At 50.1% G+C, this 20,194-nt stretch overlaps 1 protein-coding gene across 1 annotated transcript in view; it reads right to left on the bottom strand.

Annotated features, from left to right (window-relative positions):
- Nucleotides 1-20,194, bottom strand: part of PPP1R37 (protein phosphatase 1 regulatory subunit 37) — a 1,040,147-nt gene that overhangs the window by 738,866 nt on the left and 281,087 nt on the right. The window contains 1 exon segment of the mRNA XM_030217605.1: nucleotides 16,337-16,456. Coding sequence (XP_030073465.1) covers nucleotides 16,337-16,456 — 120 coding nt within the window.

Genomic DNA, 20,194 nt, shown 5'->3' with positions numbered 1-20,194 from the left:
TATTCCAGCGCACCACCGCCGGGGCGGTGGGCGGGTAACCACACCCGCCGACGCGGGGGGAACTGGCTTATCCTGCTACCGCAACCGCGGGAGGAGCTGGCTTACCCTAACACCGCCGAAGCGGGAGGGATACAAAGCTACCCTACAGCCGCACAAAGCGGGAGAGAGCGCCGGCATAATTTAGTTATCAATCCAGCCACCGCCGAAACGGGGGGAGAGGAAGCAGCAGCTCACTGTAACACAAAATCGTCTCAACTCGAAGAGACTTCAATTGGAAGAACTTGAACACGAAGTCCTCGTGAACAGGAAATGAAGACTGAACTTGAACCTGAAATATAACCAGAACTCAAATACAGATATCTGGGAGGGGCTATGGATTGATCGGCTATGATTAAGGGAAAGAAAATTATCAGGTATGATACATAATTTTACCTTCCCTATCATCAAGCCAATCAATCCATAGACTGGTGGGATGTACCGAAGCAGTACTCACCCAGGGCGGGACATGGAAATCCCTGAACGCAACACTGCAGCCCCAAACTGGGCCTCGGCCCGAGCAGCCACATCCAAGCGGTACTGTCGTAAGAAGGTATGAGCCGACGACCAAGTAGCCGCTCTGCAAATCTCTTCCAAGGAGACAGATCTAGACTCCGCCATCGAGGCTGCTTGTGCTCTAGTAGAGTGTGCCTTCAGCTGAATAGGCGGAATCTTCCCTGCCGCCACATAAGTTGCTGCGATCGTCTCCTTGACCCAACGTGCCACTGTAGGCTTAGATGCCTGCAGACACTTACGAACAGGTGATCCAACTTCCGGAAATCATTGGTCACTTCCAAGTATCTGATGATGACCCGTCTAACATCCAGGTATTTGAGCGCAGGGTACTCCTCTGGGTAATCCTCCCTACGAAAGGAGGGTAGGTAAAGCTGCTGATTCACATGGAATCGAGAAACAATCTTGGGCAGGAAGGAGGGCACTGGGCAAATCGATACTCCTGCTTCAGTGAATCACAGGAACGGCTCTCTACACTCTTCTGGCTGATGTGATAGCCACCAGGAAGACCGCTTTCAGCATCAGGTCCTTCAGCGATGCCCTTGGCAAGGGCTCGAAGGGCGGCTTCTGCAAGGTCCGTAGTACCAGATTGAGATTCCATGTAGGCACTATCGAGTGCAGAGGGGGGGCACAGGTGATTAACTCCTTTGAGAAAGTGTACCACATCTGGCCGTGAAGCCAGGGAAGCCCCCCTTCAGGCGACTCCTGAAGAAAGCTAGAGCCGCCACCTGGACTTTCAGTGAACTGAGCGACAGGCCTTTCTCCAGCCCCTCTTGCAGGAACGCCAACACTGAAGAAATTGGAGCAGTGAAGGGCGATACAGAGCCTGCCTCACACCACGATGCAAAGGTACGCCAAACCCTGGCGTAAGTGGTAGAAGTAGAGCGCTTCCTCGCTCTCAGCATAGTGGCAATGACCTTGTCTGAGAAGCCCTTCTTCCTCAGCCGCTTCCGCTCAAGAGCCAGGCCGTAAGACCAAAGGGGGAGGGATCCTCCATCACCACGGGACCCTGATGTAAGAGGCCCCGCTCCGCTGGCAGCCGCAGAGGGCCGCCCACCGAGAGTCTGACTAAGTCCGCATACCAGGGACGTCTGGGCCAATCCGGCCTAACACCCTGCCCATCATGGGCCAGGGCGGGAACACGTAGAGAAGCTCCTGTGCCGGCCACTGCTGGAGAAGAGCATCGACTTCCAGAGATCAAGGGTCCCATCCTCTGCTGAAAAAACGCGGCACTTGGTAATTGGCCGAGGACGCCATCAGATCCAGACTCGGCCAGCCCCAGCGTTTCGTGATGTCCAAGAACGCCCGAGCAGACAGTTGCCATTCTCCGGGATCCAAGGTATGGCGACTGAGAAAGTCCGCCTTGACATTCATGACTCCCGCGATGTGGGCCGCCGACAGCTGTTCCAGATTCGCTTCCGCCCACAGGCATAGCTTCATGGCCTCCTTGGCTAGAGGGGTGCTCCTGGTACCTACCTGGCGATTGACATAGGCCACAGCAGTGGCATTATCCGACAGGACCCGTACAGGTCTCAGCACCAGTGCCGGGAGAAACTCTAGAAGCGCCAACCGAATGGCTCGGAGTTCCAGGAGGTTGATGGACCATTTTGTCTCTGCAGGAGACCAGAGCCCCTGCGCTGTCCGTCCCAGGCAGTGGGCTCCCCAGCCCGTCAAGCAGGCGTCCGTCGTGACGACAACCCACTCTGGGGTCGTCAGAGGCATTCCTGCGGACAGCTTGCCTGGCCTCAGCCACCAGCTCAGCGTCTTTCGCACTGCTGGATCCAAAGGAAGGCATACGGCGTAGTCCTCCGAGACTGGAGTCCACCGCTGCAGAAGAGAGTGCTGTAGTGGTCTCATATGAGCCCTGGCCCAGGGCACTACCTCCATCGTGGCCGTCATGGAGCCCAACAGCTGCACATAGTCCCAAGCCCGAAGAGTAGAGGAGGCTAGGAACTGGTCCACCTGGGTCCGAAGCTTGACGCTCCGGTTGTCCGGCAGGAACACTCTGCCCACTTGGGTGTCGAATCCAACTCCCAGATACTCCAGGGACTGAGTCGGGCGCAGCTGGCTTTTCTCCCAGTTGATGACCCATCCCAGGGAGCTCAGAAGAGCAATGACCCTGTCTGTAGCTCTCCCGCACTCCGCATAGGAAGGGGCTCGGATCAGCCAGTCATCCAGATAGGGATGGACTTGCACTCCCTCCTTGCGGAGGTAGGCCGCGATGACCACCATTACTTTGGAGAAGGTCCGCAGAGCCGTAGCCAACCCGAACGGGAGGGCTCTGAACTGGAAGTGTCGGCCCAGCACTACAAAGCGCAGAAAGCGCTGATGAGGCGGCCAGATGGGAATATGTAGGTAAGCTTCCTTGATGTCCAGGGAGGCCAGGAATTCTCCTTTTTTCACCGCAGCGGAGGGTCTCCATCCGGAAGTGCCGAAACTTTCAAGGCCCGATTGACTCCCTTGAGGTCGAGAATAGGCCGAGCAGAGCCTTCTTTCTTTGGCACCACAAAGTAAATGGAGTAGCGCCCTTTGCCAAGCTGATCTACTGGCACCGGGACCACCGCGCCCAGGCGGATCAGGTTGTTCAAAGTCTGCTGCACGGCAGCTGCTTTGACCTGAGACTTGCAAGGAGAGTTTACAAGCCCGTCTCTTAGGGGTCGACAGAACTCTAGCTTGTAGCCGTCTCTAATGACTTCCAGAACCCAAGCGTCTGAAGTTACCCTGGTCCACTCGCCCAGAAATGAGGACAACCTTCCTCCTATCTGCACTGGGCCATGGACCAGGTCCCCGTCATTGGGTACGCGACCCTGGGGGCGGGCTGGAGGACGAACCTCCTGGACGGCAGTCCCTACGAAAGGAATGCTGCTTGGGGGAGAAGTTCCGTTTGAAAAAAGCGGAGGCAGAGGAGGCCGACTTGCCCGGGCGGTACCTACGGGCTTCCTGGAATCGGCCCTTAGAGGAACCAGGACGGGCACTGCCGGCCCGAGTCCTGACCTCCGGCAACCTCTTGCCCTTGGTCGTGCCCAGCTCCGTCACGATCTTGTCCAGCTCGTCCCCAAAGAGCAGCTTGCCTTTAAAAGGCAGCTTGGCTAGGCGAGATTTAGAGGCATGGTCAGCAGACCAGTGCTTAAGCCAGAGCCACCACCATGCAGAGACTGTCTTAGCCATACCCTTGGCCGAGTGTTACGCTCTGCTACACTTCTCCAGGATGGGTCAGTTTCTGTTTCCTAACCCGGCAGCCGTCATCTGGCTTGGAGCAAGAGCAGCAGCCATCTTGGCTAGCTCAGGAGGAGGCAGCCATCTTGTCTAAACGAGAACAGGAAGGAACTCCATATCTGGTCGTGGGAGGATCTCCTATGGGGGCTGCCATGTTGGATGCACCTGAGTTTGGTTTGCTCTGATTGCTTCACTATTTAAAGCACTGCCTCCAGGCCTTCTTTGCTTCGGCCTCAATTGTTCTGAGGAGTTGCTGTGAAAGTGCTGTTCACTGACTATTCTTCTGTTCCTGTTTACCTGTGCACCGAACCTTGGCTAGTTTTCTCGGATTACGCTTGTTTGCTGCCTGCCTTGACCCTGGACTGATTTTGACTATTCTTTGCCTGTCGGAGTACTGGTTCTGGACTGTGTCTGTTTCCTGCCATCCTGGTGAGTGGCTGTGCAACCCCGCCGGTTCCAGAAGTCCTGGTGGCCGCCTGCAGCTGGGAGCTCAACTCCCGGTGAACGGTGGTCGATTTCCAGGTGAAGCTAGGGGTTGTCTGGCTGCCTGACTGAGTGCAGTGCACTCCATCTCTGCCGTGCTCTGTCGGGGCACAAGGGCTCACTACTACCGGGTCATAACACCGAGGCTCTCAAAACATCATACAGCAAGTCTGCCAAGTAGGCCAAACCCGACTCCAGGGTCGGCCATTCCGCCCTCCAGGAAGGGTCCGAGGGGGAAGCCCGCTGTAAAACAGTCAGACACGCCCTAGCCACGTAGGAGCCGCAAACCGAGGCTTGCAAACTCAGAGCGGCCGCCTCAAAGGACGACTTTAAGGCCGCCTCCATTCTCCTGTCCTGGGCGTCCTTCAGGGCAGTGCCACCTTCCACCGGCAGCACCGTTTTCTTAGTCACGGCAGTGATTAAGGAATCTACCGTGGGCCAGGCAAAGGCTTCCCGTTCCCCCTCAGGTAAGGGGTACAGACGAGACATAGCCCTGGCTACTTTCAGGCTCGCCTCAGGGGCATACCATTGCGCTGAAATTAAGGTCTGCATGGCTTCATGAACGTGGAAGGTTCTAGGCGGGCGCTTCGTTCCCAGCATAATGGCGGAGCCAGTAGAGGCTGAGAGAGAGCCTTCCTCCGGAGAGGCAATCTTCAAAATGCTCATGGCCTGCACAAGCAGGTTGGGCAAATCCTCTGAGCGAAAAAGCCGCGCTGCAGAGGGGTCGTCCGCTCCATCCGAGCGAGGATCAGTCTCTTCCATAGATTCCGCTAAGGATCTCTGGGAGAACTCAGACACGCTGCTGTCATCCACATCAGAGGGGACCGAGTCCCCCGAGGGTGGAAGGTCCACCCTAGGGCGCTTAAGCATAGAGGCCTCATCACCCCGATCAGAGAGGTGAGCAGGGGCAGTGTTCTGCAAAAGAAAGGCCTGATGCAGCAACAAAATGAACTCAGGGAAGAAACCCCCCAATCTGTGCATTTCTGCAGCCTGTGCCACGGCCCTAGAGGTGCCCTCCATCTGCACTCCCAGTAGCGGGGGAGAGGCATGTCGCGCGTCCAAAATGGCGTCCGGCACGAAACTCTGAGAAGGAGCCACACGGGAAGAAGGGCGTTTTAATTTTGCCGACTTCTTACTGTCGCCCGATTCAAGGGCGACCAAGCTGTTAACGTCTCCCATCTCGAGGGCGACACAAGAAGAATCCGACCGAGCCACGTGGCCGGTCACGACCGGGAGGGCGACCAGCAAGGGATGGGCGCCTAAGGCAGGAAAGGTCGCCACGCCGGAGGAAAAACTGGTGAACTCTCCCAGCTCCGAAAGGGCGCCCAAAAAGGGCGACTCTACCTTCGAGCCCCCCGCTAGGCGCGCGAACGCATTCCGGGGAGCGTCTATTCACGCCCTTGCCATCCGCGGCCATAGCCACGAGGAGACCATTTGGGGAACCCCCTGCCCGCTAGTAAAAGGTAAAAATTACCTGCTTCTTGCTCCGAACAGCGACGACTTGTTCCAGTGAGCAGCTGCAAATGGACGTCCTTTTTGAACGTTTTAAAAAAAATATATATATATTTTCTTTTTTTAACGGAGCCAGCGGGAGGGGGGAGAAAAGGAGGGACCTGGCACCACCAGGTTTGCACTTGCTCACGAAGAGCCCTCAAGCCCAGGTACTCAACAAAACCTAAACAATTAGGCTTGGAGACCAAGCCACAGCTGCTGCTGTGTGACCACACACCTGCTGAGATAGAGAACATACTGGGGAATTTCCGGCAGCACATGACCACATATAGGGAGGCAAAAGATTGCTCTCTATTTCCACCTGCTGGTAGATGGACACAACCCACCAGTCTATGGATTGATCGGCTTGATGATAGGGAACTGCCATTGTCAGGGCACAGACCGTATAAGTCTGCCCAGCACTAGCCCCGCCTCCCAACCACCAGCCCCGCCTCCCCCCACCGGCTCTACTACTACTACTCAACATTTCCAAAGCGCTACCAGACTCACGCAGCGAGTTAAGAGTGCAGTGTTAAATTGTTACAAAGACAAGTTTGAATAGGAAACTTGTTAATGTCAATGTGTGCCAAAAATAATTACTACATCGCTTCCTTTAAGGGAAAGGCACAGGCATAACACCAAAGGTTAGGCTTCCTCTACCTGCTAATTTTAAAATTCCACGTTCAATACCTCCTACTAGGTTAAAATATTGAACATATACATATCATGTATTACAGAACTTGAGTGATGTGCAGCAAAGGGTAGTGGTATATTTATTTATTTATTAGGATTTATTTACCGCCTTTTTGAAGGAATTCACTCAAGGCGGTGTACAGTAAGAATAGAACAAACATGAGCAATAGGCAATTACAGCAGTAAAAATATTCAAATAACAATACAAAGTATGGCGTGGATGAGACAATGGTGCAGGGAGGAGGGTTTTAGATTTGTTAGGAACTGGGCAACATTCTGGGGAAGAGGGAGCCTATTCCGAAAGGATGGGCTCCATCTTAACCAGGGTGGGACCAGGCTACTGGCATCGGCATTCAAAAAAGAGATAGAGCAGCTTTTAAACTAGATATGGGGGAAAGGCTGACAGTCGCACAACAGCGCATGGTTCGGGATAAGGTATTTTGCAAGGATACCTCACAAACAGGGAAGACAGGGTTTCTGGATTGTGAGGTTGCACAACAGACCGTGGTAGGCCAGGTGCCCTTAAATACAATTAAAGATCAGACAAAAGATGGCAAATCAATAATGTCAAGCACTAAGCATCATGCAAATAGGAACAACAAACATACTCTGAAATGTCTATATGCAAATGCTTGGAGTCTAAGAAATAAGATGGGAGAGTTGGAATATACTGCACTAAATGGAAAATTGGACATAACAGGCATTACTGAGACCTGGTGGAAGGAGGATAACCAGTGGGACACTGTCATACCGGGGTACAAAGTATATCGTAGTGACAGGCTGGACCGGACTGGTGGAGGGGTAGCATTGTATATTAACGAGAGCCTTGACTCAGATAGATTACAAATTCAGCAGGACACAAATCACACCTTTCAATCATTGTGGGTTGAAATTCCATGTATAAAAGGGAAAAGGACGGTGATAGGAGTGTACTACCGTCCGCCTCGCCAGGATGAGCAGGTAGACGCAAAAATGATAAAAGAAATCAGAGACGCAAACAAAATGGGCAATGCGATAATAATGGGTGACTTCAATTACCCAAATATAGACTGGGTAAATGTAACATCGGGACACGCTACAGAGGTACAATTCCTTGATGAAATCAAGGACAGCTTTATGGAGCAACTGGTGCAGGAGCCGACGACAGAAGGAAAAATTCTAGACTTGGTCCTTAGTGGAGCGCATGATCTAGTGAGGGACGTTATAGTACTGGGGCCACTTGATAACAGTGATCATAATATGATCAGTTTTGATATCAACCTTGAATTAACTATACATAGGAAGTCAAATATGTTAGCGTTTAACTTTAAAAAAGGAGACTATGATAGAATGAGAAGAACGGTAAAAAAAAAAAACTTAAGAGGGGCAACTGAGATGGTAAAAACTGTACAACAGGTGTGGATGCTGTTCAAAAGTACCATCCTAGAGGCCCAGGCCAAACATATTCCGAGAATTACAAAAGAAAGACGGAAGTCCAAAAGACAGCCGGCGTGGTTGAAAAGTGAGGTGAAGGAAGCTATTAGGGCTAAAAGAAACGCCTTCAGAAAATGGAAGAAGGAACTGTCTGAAAATAACAAGAAGCAACATAAGGAGTGTCAAAACAAATGCAAGGCACAGATAAAGAAGGCCAAGAGGGATTACGAAAAAAAGATAGCATTAGAGGCAAAAAAACATAGTAAAATTTTTTTTCAGTATATTAAAAGCAGGAAGCCGGCAAGAGAATCGGTTGGGCCGCTGGACTACCAAGGGGTAAAAGGGGCGATCAAGGATGACAAAGACGTAGCAGAGAGATTGCTTCAGTCTTCACCAAGGAAGATTTGGGTGGGAAACCGGTGTTGGAAATGGTATTTCAAGCGGACGAGTCGGAGAAATGTACTGAATTCACAGTAAACCTGGAGGACGTAATGGGGCAGTTCAGCAAACTGAAGAGAAGCAATTCTCCTGGACCAGATGGTATACATCCTAGAGTACTGATAGAACTGAAAAATGAGTTTGTGGAGCTTCTGTTAGTGATATGCAATTTATCCTTAAAAACGGGCATGGTACTGGAAGATTGGAGGGTGGCCAATGTAACGTCGATTATTAAAAAAGGTTCCAGGGGAGATCTGGGAAATTATAGACCGGTGAGTCTGACATCGGTGCCGGGGAAAATGGTAGAGGCTATTATTAAAAACAAAATTACAAAGCACATCCAAGGACATGGATTACTGAGACCAAGTCAGCACGGCTTTAGTGTGGGGAAATCTTGTCTGACCAATTTACTTCAATTCTTTGAAGGAGTAAACAAACATGTGGACAAATGGGAGCCGGTTGATATTGTGTATCTGGATTTTCAAAAGGCTACCTCATGAAAGGCTACAGAGGAAATTGGAGGGTCATGGGATAGGAGGAAATGTCCTATTGTGGATTAAAAACTGGTTGAAGGATAGGAACCAGAGAGTGGGGTTAAAAGCGAATGCTACATACCTGTAGAAGGTATTCTCCGAGGACAGCAGGCTGATTGTTCTCACTGATGGGTGACGTCCACGGCAGCCCCTCCAATTGGAAACTTCACTAGCAAAGGCCTTCGCTAGTCCTCACGCGCCCATGCCCACCGCGCATGCGCGGCCGTCTTCCCGCCCGAACCGGCTCGTGTTCGCCAGTCTCATATGTAGCAAGACAAAGACAAGGGAAGACACAACTCCAAAGGGGAGGCGGGCGGGTTTGTGAGAACAATCAGCCTGCTGTCCTCGGAGAATACCTTCTACAGGTATGTAGCATTCGCTTTCTCCGAGGACAAGCAGGCTGCTTGTTCTCACTGATGGGGTATCCCTAGCCCCCAGGCTCACTCAAAACAACAAACATGGTCAATTGGGACTCGCAACGGCGAGGACATAACTGAGATTGACCTAACAACTTATCCAACTAACTGACAGTGTAGCCTGGAACAGAATAAACATGGGCCTAGGGGGGGTGGAGTTGGATTCTAAACCCCGAACAGATTCTGAAGCACTGACTGCCCGAACCGACTGTCGCGTCGGGTATCCTGCTGCAGGCAGTAATGAGATGTGAATGTGTGGACAGATGACCACGTCGCAGCTTTGCAAATCTCTTCAATAGTGGCTGACTTCAAGTGGGCTACCGACGCTGCCATTATGAGCCGTGACATGACCCTCAAGAGCCAGCCCAGCCTGGGCGTAAGTGAAGGAAATGCAATCTGCTAGCCAATTGGATATGGTGCGTTTCCCCACAGCCACTACCCTCCTGTTGGGATCAAAAGAAACAAACAATTGGGCGGACTGTCTGTTGGGTTGTGTCCGCTCCAGATAGAAGGCCAATGCTCTCTTGCAGTCCAATGTGTGCAGCTGACGTTCAGCAGGGCAGGAATGAGGACGTGGAAAGAATGTTGGCAAGACAATTGACTGGTTCAGATGGAACTCCAACACAACCTTTGGCAAGAACTTAGGGTGAGTGCGGAGGACTACTCTGTTATGATGAAATTTGGTGTAAGGGGCCCTGGCTACCAGGGCCTGAAGCTCACTGACTCTACGAGCTGAAGTAACTGCCACCAAGAAAATGACCTTCCAGGTCAAGTACTTCAGATGGCAGGAATTCAGTGGCTCAAAAGGAGGTTTCATCAGCTGGGTGAGAATGACATTGAGATCCCATGACACTGTAGGAGGTTTGACAGGGGGCTTTGACAAAAGCAAACCTCTCATGAAGCGAACAACTAAAGGCTGTCCTGAGATCGGCTTACCTTCCACACGGTAATGGTATGCACTGATTGCACTAAGGTGAACCCTTACAGAGTTGGTCTTGAGACCAGACTCAGACAAGTGCAGAAGGTATTCAAGCAGGGTCTGTGTAGGACAAGAGCGAGGATCTAGGGCCTTGCTGTCACACCAGACGGCAAACCTCCTCCATAGAAAGAAGTAACTCCTCTTAGTGGAATCTTTCCTGGAAGCAAGCAAGATGCGGGAGACACCCTCTGACAGACCCAAAGAGGCAAAGTCTACGCTCTCAACATCCAGGCCGTGAGAGCCAGAGACTGGAGGCTGGGATGCAGAAGCGCCCCTTTGTCCTGTGTGATGAGGGTCGGAAAATACTCCAATCTCCACGGTTCTTCGGAGGACAATTCCAGAAGAAGAGGGAACCAGATCTGACGCGGCCAAAACGGAGCAATCAGAATCATGGTGCCTCGGTCTTGCTTGAGTTTCAACAAAGTCTTCCCCACCAGAGGTATGGGAGGATAAGCATACAGCAGACCTTCCCCCCCAGTCCAGGAGGAAGGCATCCGATGCCAGTCTGCCGTGGGCCTGAAGCCTGGAACAGAACTGAGGGACTTTGTGGTTGGCTCGAGATGCAAAGAGATCTACCAAGGGGGTGCCCCACACCTGGAAGATCTGTCGCACTACACGGGAATTGAGCGACCACTCGTGATGTTGCATAATCCTGCTCAACCTGTCGGCCAGACTGTTGTTTACGCCTGCCAGATAAGTGGCTTGGAGCACCATGCCGTGACGGCGAGCCCAGAGCCACATGCTGATGGCTTCCTGACACAGGGGGCGAGATCCGGTGCCCACCTGCTTGTTGATGTAATACATGGCAACCTGGTTGTCAGTCTGAATTTGGATAATTTGGTGGGACAGCCGATCTCTGAAAGCCTTTAGAGCGTTCCAGACCGCTCGTAACTCCAGAAGATTGATCTGCAGATCGCGTTCCTGGAGGGACCAGCTTCCCTGGGTGTGAAGCCCATCGACATGAGCTCCCCACCCCAGGAGAGACGCATCCGTAGTCAGCACTTTTTGTGGCTGAGGAATTTGGAAAGGACGTCCCAGAGTCAAATTGGACCAAATCGTCCACCAATACAGGGATTTGAGAAAACTCGTGGACAGGTGGATCACGTCTTCTAGATCCCCAGCAGCCTGAAACCACTGGGAAGCTAGGGTCCATTGAGCAGATCGCATGTGAAGGCGGGCCATGGGAGTCACATGAACTGTGGAGGCCATGTGGCCCAGCAATGTGTTCTTCACCAGCCAATCGTCGAGATAAGAGAACACATGCACTCCCAGTCTGCGAAGCGCCGCTGCTACTACAGCCAGGCACTTCGTGAACACTCTGGGCGCAGAGGCGAGCCCAAAGGGTAGCACACAGTACTGGAAGTGACGTGTGCCCAGCTGAAATCGCAGATACTGCCTGTGAGCTGGCAGTATCGGGATGTGCATGTAGGTGTCCTTCAAGTCCAGAGAGCATAGCCAATCGTTTTCCTGAATCATGGGGAGAAGGGTGCCCAGGGAAAGCATCCTGAACTTTTCCTCTACCAGATATTTGTTCAGGGCCCTTAGGTCTAGGATGGGACGCATCCCCCCTGTTTTCTTTTCCACAAGGAAGTACCTGGAATAGAATCCCAGTCCTTCTTGCCCGGATGGCACGGGCTCGACCGCATTGGCGCTGAGAAGGGCGGAGAGTTCCTCTGCAAGTACCTGCTTGTGCTGGAAGCTGTAAGACTGAGCTCCCGGTGGGCAATTTGGAGGCTTGGAGGCCAAATTGAGGGTGTATCCTTGCCGGACTATTTGAAGAACCCACTGATCGGAGGTTATGAGAGGCCACCTTTGGTGAAAAACTTTTAACCTCCCCCCGACCGGCAGATCGCCCGGCACTGACATGTTGATGTCGGCTATGCTCTGCTGGAGCCAGTCAAAAGCTCGTCCCTTGCTTTTGCTGGGGAGCCGAGGGGCCTTGCTGAGGCGCACTCTGCTGACGAGAGCGAGCGCGCTGGGGCTTAGCCTGGGCCGCAGGCTGTCGAGAAGGAGGATTGTACCTACGCTTACCAGAAGAGTAGGGAACAGTCTTCCTTCCCCCATAAAAACGTCTACCTGTGGAGGTAGAAGCTGAAGGCTGCCGGCGAGAGAACTTGTCGAAAGCGGTATCCCGCTGGTGGAGCTGCTCTACCACCTGTTCGACCTTCTCTCCAAAAATATTGTCCGCACAGCAAAGCGAGTCCGCAATCCGCTGCTGGATCCTATTCTCCAGGTCGCAGCCATGAGAGACTGCGCATCACCACACCTTGAGCAGCGGTCCTGGACGCAACATCAAAGGTATCATATACCCCTCTGGCCAGGAATTTTCTGCACGCCTTCAGCTGCCTGACCACCTCCTGAAATGGCTTGGCTTGCTCAGGAGGGAGCTTGTCCACCAAGCCCGCCAACTGCCGCACATTGTTCCGCATGTGTATGCTCGTGTAGAGCTGGTAAGACTGAATTTTGGCCACGAGCATAGAGGAATGGTAGGCCTTCCTCCCAAAGGAGTCTAAGGTTCTAGAGTCCTTGCCCGGGGGCGCCAAAGCATGCTCCCTACAACTCTTAGCCTTCTTTAGGGCCAAATCCACAACTCCAAAGTCGTGAGGCAACTGAGTGCGCATCAGCTCTGGGTCCCCATGGATCTGGTACTGGGACTCGATCTTCTTGGGAATGTGGGGATTACTTAGTGGCTTGGTCCAGTTCATCAGCAATGTCTTTTTGAGGACATGATGCACGGGTACTGTGGACGCTTCCTTAGGTGGAGAAGGATAGTCCAGGAGCTCAAACATTTCAGCCCTAGGCTCGTCCTCCACAACCACCGGGAAGGGGATGGCCATAGACATCTCCCGGACAAAGGCCGCAAAAGACAGACTCTCGGGAGGAGAAAGCTGCCTTTCAGGGGAGGGAGTGGGATCAGAAGGAAGGCCATCAGACTTCTCGTCAGAGAAATATCTGATGTCCTCCTCCTCCTCCCACGAGGCCTCACCATCGGTATCAGACACAAGTTCATGAACCTGTGTCTGAAGCCGTGCCCGGCTCGACTCCGTGGAAACACGGCCACGGTGTGAGCGTCGAGAGGTAGACTCCCTCGCCCGCACCGGCGAAGCTCCCTCCGCCGACGTCGTCAGGGAGCCTTCCTGGGAGGCAACCGCAGTCGGTACCGCAAGCGGCACCGATGTCGGAGACCTCACCCCGGGCAAGGGGCCAGCCGGCGCCTCACTCGACGGTACCTGTGGCGCAAGCACCCCCGGTACCGGAGGGGAAGGGCGCAACAGCTCTCCCAGGATCTCTGGGAGAACGGCCCGGAGACTCTCGTGCAGGGCGGCTGTGAAGACATGGAAGCCGATGCAGGTGTCTAAGTCAGAGTCTGTTCCAGGCGTGGAGGCTGTTCCGGGCTGTCCAAGGCGGAGCGCATCGACACCTCCTGAACAGAGGGTGAGCGGTCCTCCCGGTGCCGATGCCTACTGGGTGCCGACTCCCTCGGCGACCCAGAGCTCTGGGTACCGACGCGGGAAGGAGACCGGTGTCGATGCTTCTTTGACTTTTTCAAACGAAGCATGTCACCGGAGCTTCCCGGTACCGACGAGGAGGACGTAGAATCCAGCCGTCGCTTCCTCGGGGCCGAGGCCGAAGAAGGTCGGTCTCGGGGGGGCTGTACCGCAGGAGCCCTCAGGGTAGGGGGAGACCCACCCGAAGGCTCACCGCCACCAGCAGGGGAATGGACAGCCCTCACCTGCACTCCAGTCGAAGCACCACCGTCCGACGACATCAGCACTAGTGGAGGTCCCAGTACCGCCGACGCAGCCTTCCGATGTCTCGGCCCCGACGATGCAGAGGGTCGATGCCTCGATGCAATCGATACAGTCGCGGCCGAGGGCGGAGGTCTTGACGCTGTCAACGTCGATGCACTCGATACTCCCGGTGCCGATGCCAACGAAGAGCCCGAGAAAAACACGTTCCACTGGGCCAATCTCGCTACCTGAGTCCTTTTTTGTAAAAGAGCGCAAAGACTACAGGCCTGCGGGCGGTGCCCAGCCCCCAGACACTGAAGACACGACTCGTGCCTATCAGTGAGCGAGATTACCTGGGCGCACTGGGTGCACTTCTTGAAGCCACTGGGAGACTTCGATGACATGGGCGGAAAAATCACGCCGGCGAAATCAAAACTCGTAATTGCGGTAAGGCACCAAAAAGAGAGGGAGAAAAAACTCGACCCGAGGCCTCAAAAGGGCCTACCCTGAAAACGAAAGAAAACTTAACGGGGCAAAAACTGGAAATACGGGAAGGGGAAAAAGACCGAAAAGCCCTTCTCCGAAATCCCTTTTTTTTTTTTAGAAGCGAAAGTCAAAAGACGCGCGAGGGTCAACTTAATGGGCGCGAACGGCGCAAACACGACCGTACCGAGCGCGGACAAAAGAAGACTGGCGAACACGAGCCGGTTCGGGCGGGAAGACGGCTGCGCATGGGCGCGCGAGGACTAGCAAAGGCCTTTGCTAGTGAAGTTTCCGATTGGAGGGGCTGCCGTGGACGTCACCCATCAGTGAGAACAAGCAGCCTGCTTGTCCTCGGAGAATGGGCAGTATTCACAATGGAGAAGGGTAGTTAGTGGGGTTCCTCCGGGGTCTGTGCTAGGACCGCTGCTTTTTAATATATTTATAAATGATTTGGAGATGGGAGTAACCAGCAAGGTAATTAAATCTGCTGATGACACAAAGTTATTCAAAGTCGTTAACTCGCAAGAGGATTGTGAAAAATTACAGAAGGACCTTACGAGACAGGGAGACTGGGCGGCTAAATGGCAGATGATGATTAATGTGAACAAGTGCAAAGTGATGCATGTGGGAAAAAAGAACCTGAATTATAGCTACGTCATGCAAGGTTTCACGTTCTGAGTTACGGACCAAGAAAGGGATATGGGTGTCATCGTTGATAATACACTGAAACCTTCTGCTCAGTGTGCTGCTGCGGCTAGGAAAGCGAATAGAATGTTGGGTATTATTAGGAAAGGTATGGAGAACAGATGTGAGGATGTTATAATGCCGTTGTATCGATCCATGGTGGGACCGCACCTTGAGTATTGTGTTCAATTCTGGTTGCCGCATCTCAAGAAAGATATAGTAGAATTGGGAAAGGTGCAGCGAAGGGCGACTAAAATGATAACAGGGATGGGACGACTTCCCTATGAAGAAAGACTAAGGAAGCTAGGGCTTTTCAGCTTGGAGAAGAGACGGCTGAGGGGAAACATGATAGAGGTATATAAAATAAATGAGTGGAGTGGAACAGGTGGATGTGAAGCATCTGTTCACGCTTTCCAAAAATACTAGGACTGGGGGCATGCGATTAAACTACAGTGTAGTAAATTTAAAACAAATAGGAGAAAATATTTCTTCACCCAACGCATAATTAAACTCTGGAATTCGTTGCCAGAGAATGTAGTGAAGGCAGTTACCTTGGCAGAGTTTAAAAAGGGGTTGGACGGTTTCCTAAAGGACAAGTCCATAGACCGCTACTAAATGGACTTGGGAAAAATCCACAATTTCGGGAATAACTTGTATAAAATGTTTGCCCTTGACCTGGATTGGCCGCTGTCGGGGACAGGATGCTGGGCTCGATGGACCTTTGGTCTTTTCCCAGTATGGCATTACTTATGTAATGTCAACACAATATGTAACAGAACATTATAACTGATAGTGAAAGGTAAAGCAAAGATGGAACATGTAGATAGGTAAGAGTGTAAGAAGAGTTAGAAAGTAAGATGACTGATTTAAAGTAAGTTGCAAATGAGTTAAGAGACTGTTAAATAACATCTCAGCTACGGTAGAAGTGGGTAAACATGTCCTGCTGCAGTATGTGCAGCCTGTGTCACTCCTCGTGTGCGTGAGTGAGACTAACACATTAGTTACTTGAAGTATACTTTAAGGAAAGGGGTGTTAACAGTTGTTTACAACATATTTAAGTGGTATTTCAGAAAGGCTATTGGAAAAGGTTTGCTTTCTTGTGGATGATACCAAAATCCACAACAGGGTAGAAAAAAAGCTAATTTTAAACTCATTATAATCCATGCTGTACCGTGTGAAAAAGGTATATGAGCCAGGATCAGAGGGTTTGAGAGTGTTGGTACTCACCTTCCTCATCATATGTGCGGCTGCCTGCCAGCCTCGTGTGCCAATGTGTTTGTTAAATGAGATGTTCAAGTGTGTCGCTGACTCGTAATATTCTATCATGTCAAATAGTGCCGATGCTCCCTGCAAAGAAAAAAAGGGTGAGAAAATTGATGCCCATTATTAGATATCATGGAAGAATGATACAAAACCACAATGTAATGGTAATGCACAGCTTAGTCATAGACTTACTCACTTACAAATAGGATTCCCCTGCTAGAAATCTAAGTTTTAGAGACATTTAATCAGTAGGAGATATGAATGTTAGTTTAAAAAGGGATCTAGCAGCTACTACTACTACTACTTATCATTTCTATAGCGCTACTAGATCTAGCAGCTAAGTAAGAGCTTAGGGGTCAATGCAGTAAGCATGCATTAAGAGATGTGTGCAAATACTTAAGTTTCCTAACGCTAAAGTTTTGCTACACAATGCAGTATATAAATAGAACCAGTAATGTCAACTGCAGGTCTTGTTGAAAACCTCCAATTCACACTAGCACAGATCAGACTCTGCCATCCTCTCCTCACCCAAAGGCACTCCTGACACCATTATTCTCCAGACCCCCACCACCCACATCATGTCCCCACAAATGACCTTGGTAGCCCAAGTGGATCCCCAGAACTCCCATCCTATTGTAGGGTACCTTCGAGTTGGAAAGCAGGAACAATGAATACTTGGTTCCTGCCTCCACTTCATTTTTGGCTGCGCCTGACCCTATGTGGTGCATGCTGGGAGTATGTGTTGACTTTTGTTCATGCTAGTTTCTAGGAGACAGTGTTAGGGATTTTTAAATCTGTCCTTAAAGTTCTGTTCTGTTTGCAATTAATCTTTGTGAATAAATCTTTCTCTGTTTTTCTCCCTGTGGTCCGTGTTGCTTATCAGTGGATAACAAGAGGGAGTGTGAATCTTAAGACCTGTGGTTGGGAATATTTTTTCCTAAACTTAGTGCCATCATTTACACGTCCATCCTACGTTCCTTTGGGAGTGTCATAACTGTATCCCTCACAGTTATTTGGCTGGCCTTGTCCAGGATAGAATTTCTGGTGCACAGTTATTTGGGACCTTTGTCCTTGTGAGATACATAGATATATAATTTACTGATAGTATAGCACAGAGTTTTCCTTCTATGCTGTCACTAGAAATACCTATGACACAGATTGGGAGTGTCTGTCCACAACACCTCCAACCTCTTAATGGATAGGATCTAACACAATTTGGTTTGTTTTCTGTGGTACAGTCTGAGCCATAAGCTTAAAATAAAACAGACTGTTTCTTTGCCACCCTAAGATTTTGTTAACAGCATAACAGTAGTAAAATGGTCAAATACAGTTAATGAGGTAAATTTGGAAATGTCAAATTGAAACTAGTAATAGGACTAGCATGAAAGTGTCAGAAATATACACATTTAACAGTACTGTAGCACAATCATATAACAGAAAAATGAAAGTATATATGAAGTCAGCATAAAATCAATGAAACACCTAATAAGCACACATTAGAACATTCAAACAACATAGATATAATGCTAAAACAGTTCCCAAGATACAATGAAACATGTAGCCAAGGGGCTAAGTGCCAATATATAGATAAGGACAAGATGTATAATGCAGAGTCAATTGGGATAAATAGATGGGTTGCTAAACTGAAGGCAGATTATATGCACAGTTAATTAGTTAAATAAGATATGAGGGGCTGGTCTAAATTACAGACTGAGTGGCAAGCTAGTCCAGGTATGGCATAAGTGGATAGTCAGTCAACACACGCATTAAAGGCTAGGGACAAGAGCCAGGCTGCCACCTGCTTCCTGAAGTAGAGGTAGTCTTTAGTTCGATGTACCACTTCTGGGAACGGGTTCCAGAGTATGGGGGCTACATCTGAGAAAGTTCGCTGGATATTATTACATCATGCAATTTCTTTTGACACAGGTACAAAATATGCTCTTTGGGAGGACCTTAGAGATCCCAAAGGTGTACAGAGGGCTAAGTTATTATTTAAGTACTCTGGCCCATTTTGTCCAAGGACCTTGAAAATCAAAGAGAGTTTTAAACTTGTCCCTGTAAGGTACTGGTAGCCAGCGTAGTTTTTGCAGGAAGGGTGTGATGTGGTCTGAATTAGTTGGAGCTGCTGCAAACTTTTTGGTTTGACCAGTGTACAGGGTATTGCAGTTGTCCAGTCATGACATCATCATGGTGTGGACCACTGTGGTCAGACTCATTTTTTCAATATATGGAAAGATATTTCATATTTGTTGCAAATCATAGAAGCAATTTTTAAAGGTTATTTGAATTTGCAGGATCAAATTGAGTGATGAGCCTAGCAATATCCCAAGATGCCTGTGATTTTAAGGGGAATTCATATTTACCAAATGGTATTTTGAAGTCAGGTACTTGTCCGCTTGTGTTAAGAACCCACAGAATCTCTGCTTTGTTTGGGTTCAGGCAGAATTTATTTTTTACCCATTTCTGAGTTGGTGTTAGTTTATTCAGAGCTGTAGGTAGATCTGGTTCAATGGGTAGAAGTAGTTGCACATCATCAGCATTGACGTAGTTGCACATCATCAGCATTGATACAGAATACTGTGTTCAGCTAAAGGCTTGAGGTAGATAAAACAGGTGACAGTAGGGATCCTTGTGGCACCCGCAGTTTAGTGCCCAAGTGATGATGTGCTGTCACCGAACATAACTGATTATTGTCTGTCTGACAAATAGGATTTGAACCATGTAAATACTGTACAACCAATACCTCTTTCTGACAACTTTGTAAGAATGATATTATGATCCATAGTGTCAAAGGCTGCTGAAAAATCAAGCAACACTAGTTTCGAGGAATATCCCCTGTTACTGATTCTGTGCAGCTCATCAAGAAGGGACAGGAATTGTCTCCATTCTGTTTCCAGGTCTGAAGCCAGATTGTCATGGGTCTAGTCAGTCATCGAACTGGAAGCAGACTTTTTCCAGGAAAGGAATGTTACAGACTGCTCAGTAGTTTTCCAGTTTGTTTTAGTCAAGGGAGCTCTTTTTCAGAAGGGGGCGGACCACAGCCTTTTTTAGTGTTGGCAACTGCCCTTGCACCAGAGAGGCGTTAATAATTTTAGTGACCCCTTCAATGAGGTCTATGCTTGCAAGTTGTACTATCCCTGCTGGGCAGGGGTTAAGAGGGAAGGTTGTTGGCCATAGACCTTTCAGGATTTTTCAGGAGCCTCCTCTGTGACCTGGTTGAATGAGACCCAGATGGCTGTACATAACAGGGAAGAGGGAACAGGGAATGAGGAGATTAGCTGGTGGGAGACATGATGGCACTGTCTATAGGTCCTGACAGAACCTTTAATTTTACTAGCAAAATATGTGGCAAAAACATTGCTGGTTAATTGCGACTGGAAAGGCTGGTTCTGTTGTGGTTTGCAGTAGGCTGTTTACTAATTTAAATAGCTGCTTGGTTGAGTTTGCAGCTTGTTCAATGTGTTGAAAGAAATATTGTTTTTTTTGCCTGTTGTTAAGACCTGGTGGTGCATTGCCACGTGTTTCTTTTTTTTTGTCATTTTCTTTCAAGTTTAAGTCTTGGACACTTAAGAACCCATAGTTCTGAGGAGAACCATGGAGAGCATTTATGAATACAGACAGCCAGTTTTGGATGGGCCTAAGCCCAAAGTAGATGGGCACAAAAGTTTCTCTGCCCCGCCCTACTCCCACCTCAAAATATATATACTTTAGCTAATAAGGATCCCCAAGCTCTGTCAGCTCAAGACTTTCTCTGAAGGTGGCCAAAACTCTCTTTTACCAAGCGTGGCAGGCAGCAGCAATGACCCTAAGCCACTGATGCCT

Source organism: Microcaecilia unicolor, chromosome 11 (assembly GCF_901765095.1).
Source record: "Microcaecilia unicolor chromosome 11, aMicUni1.1, whole genome shotgun sequence".
In the NCBI taxonomy this organism is placed as follows: domain Eukaryota; kingdom Metazoa; phylum Chordata; class Amphibia; order Gymnophiona; family Siphonopidae; genus Microcaecilia; species Microcaecilia unicolor.
Note: the sequence above shows the minus strand (reverse complement) of the source record. Positions and strands in the feature narration are given on the sequence as shown.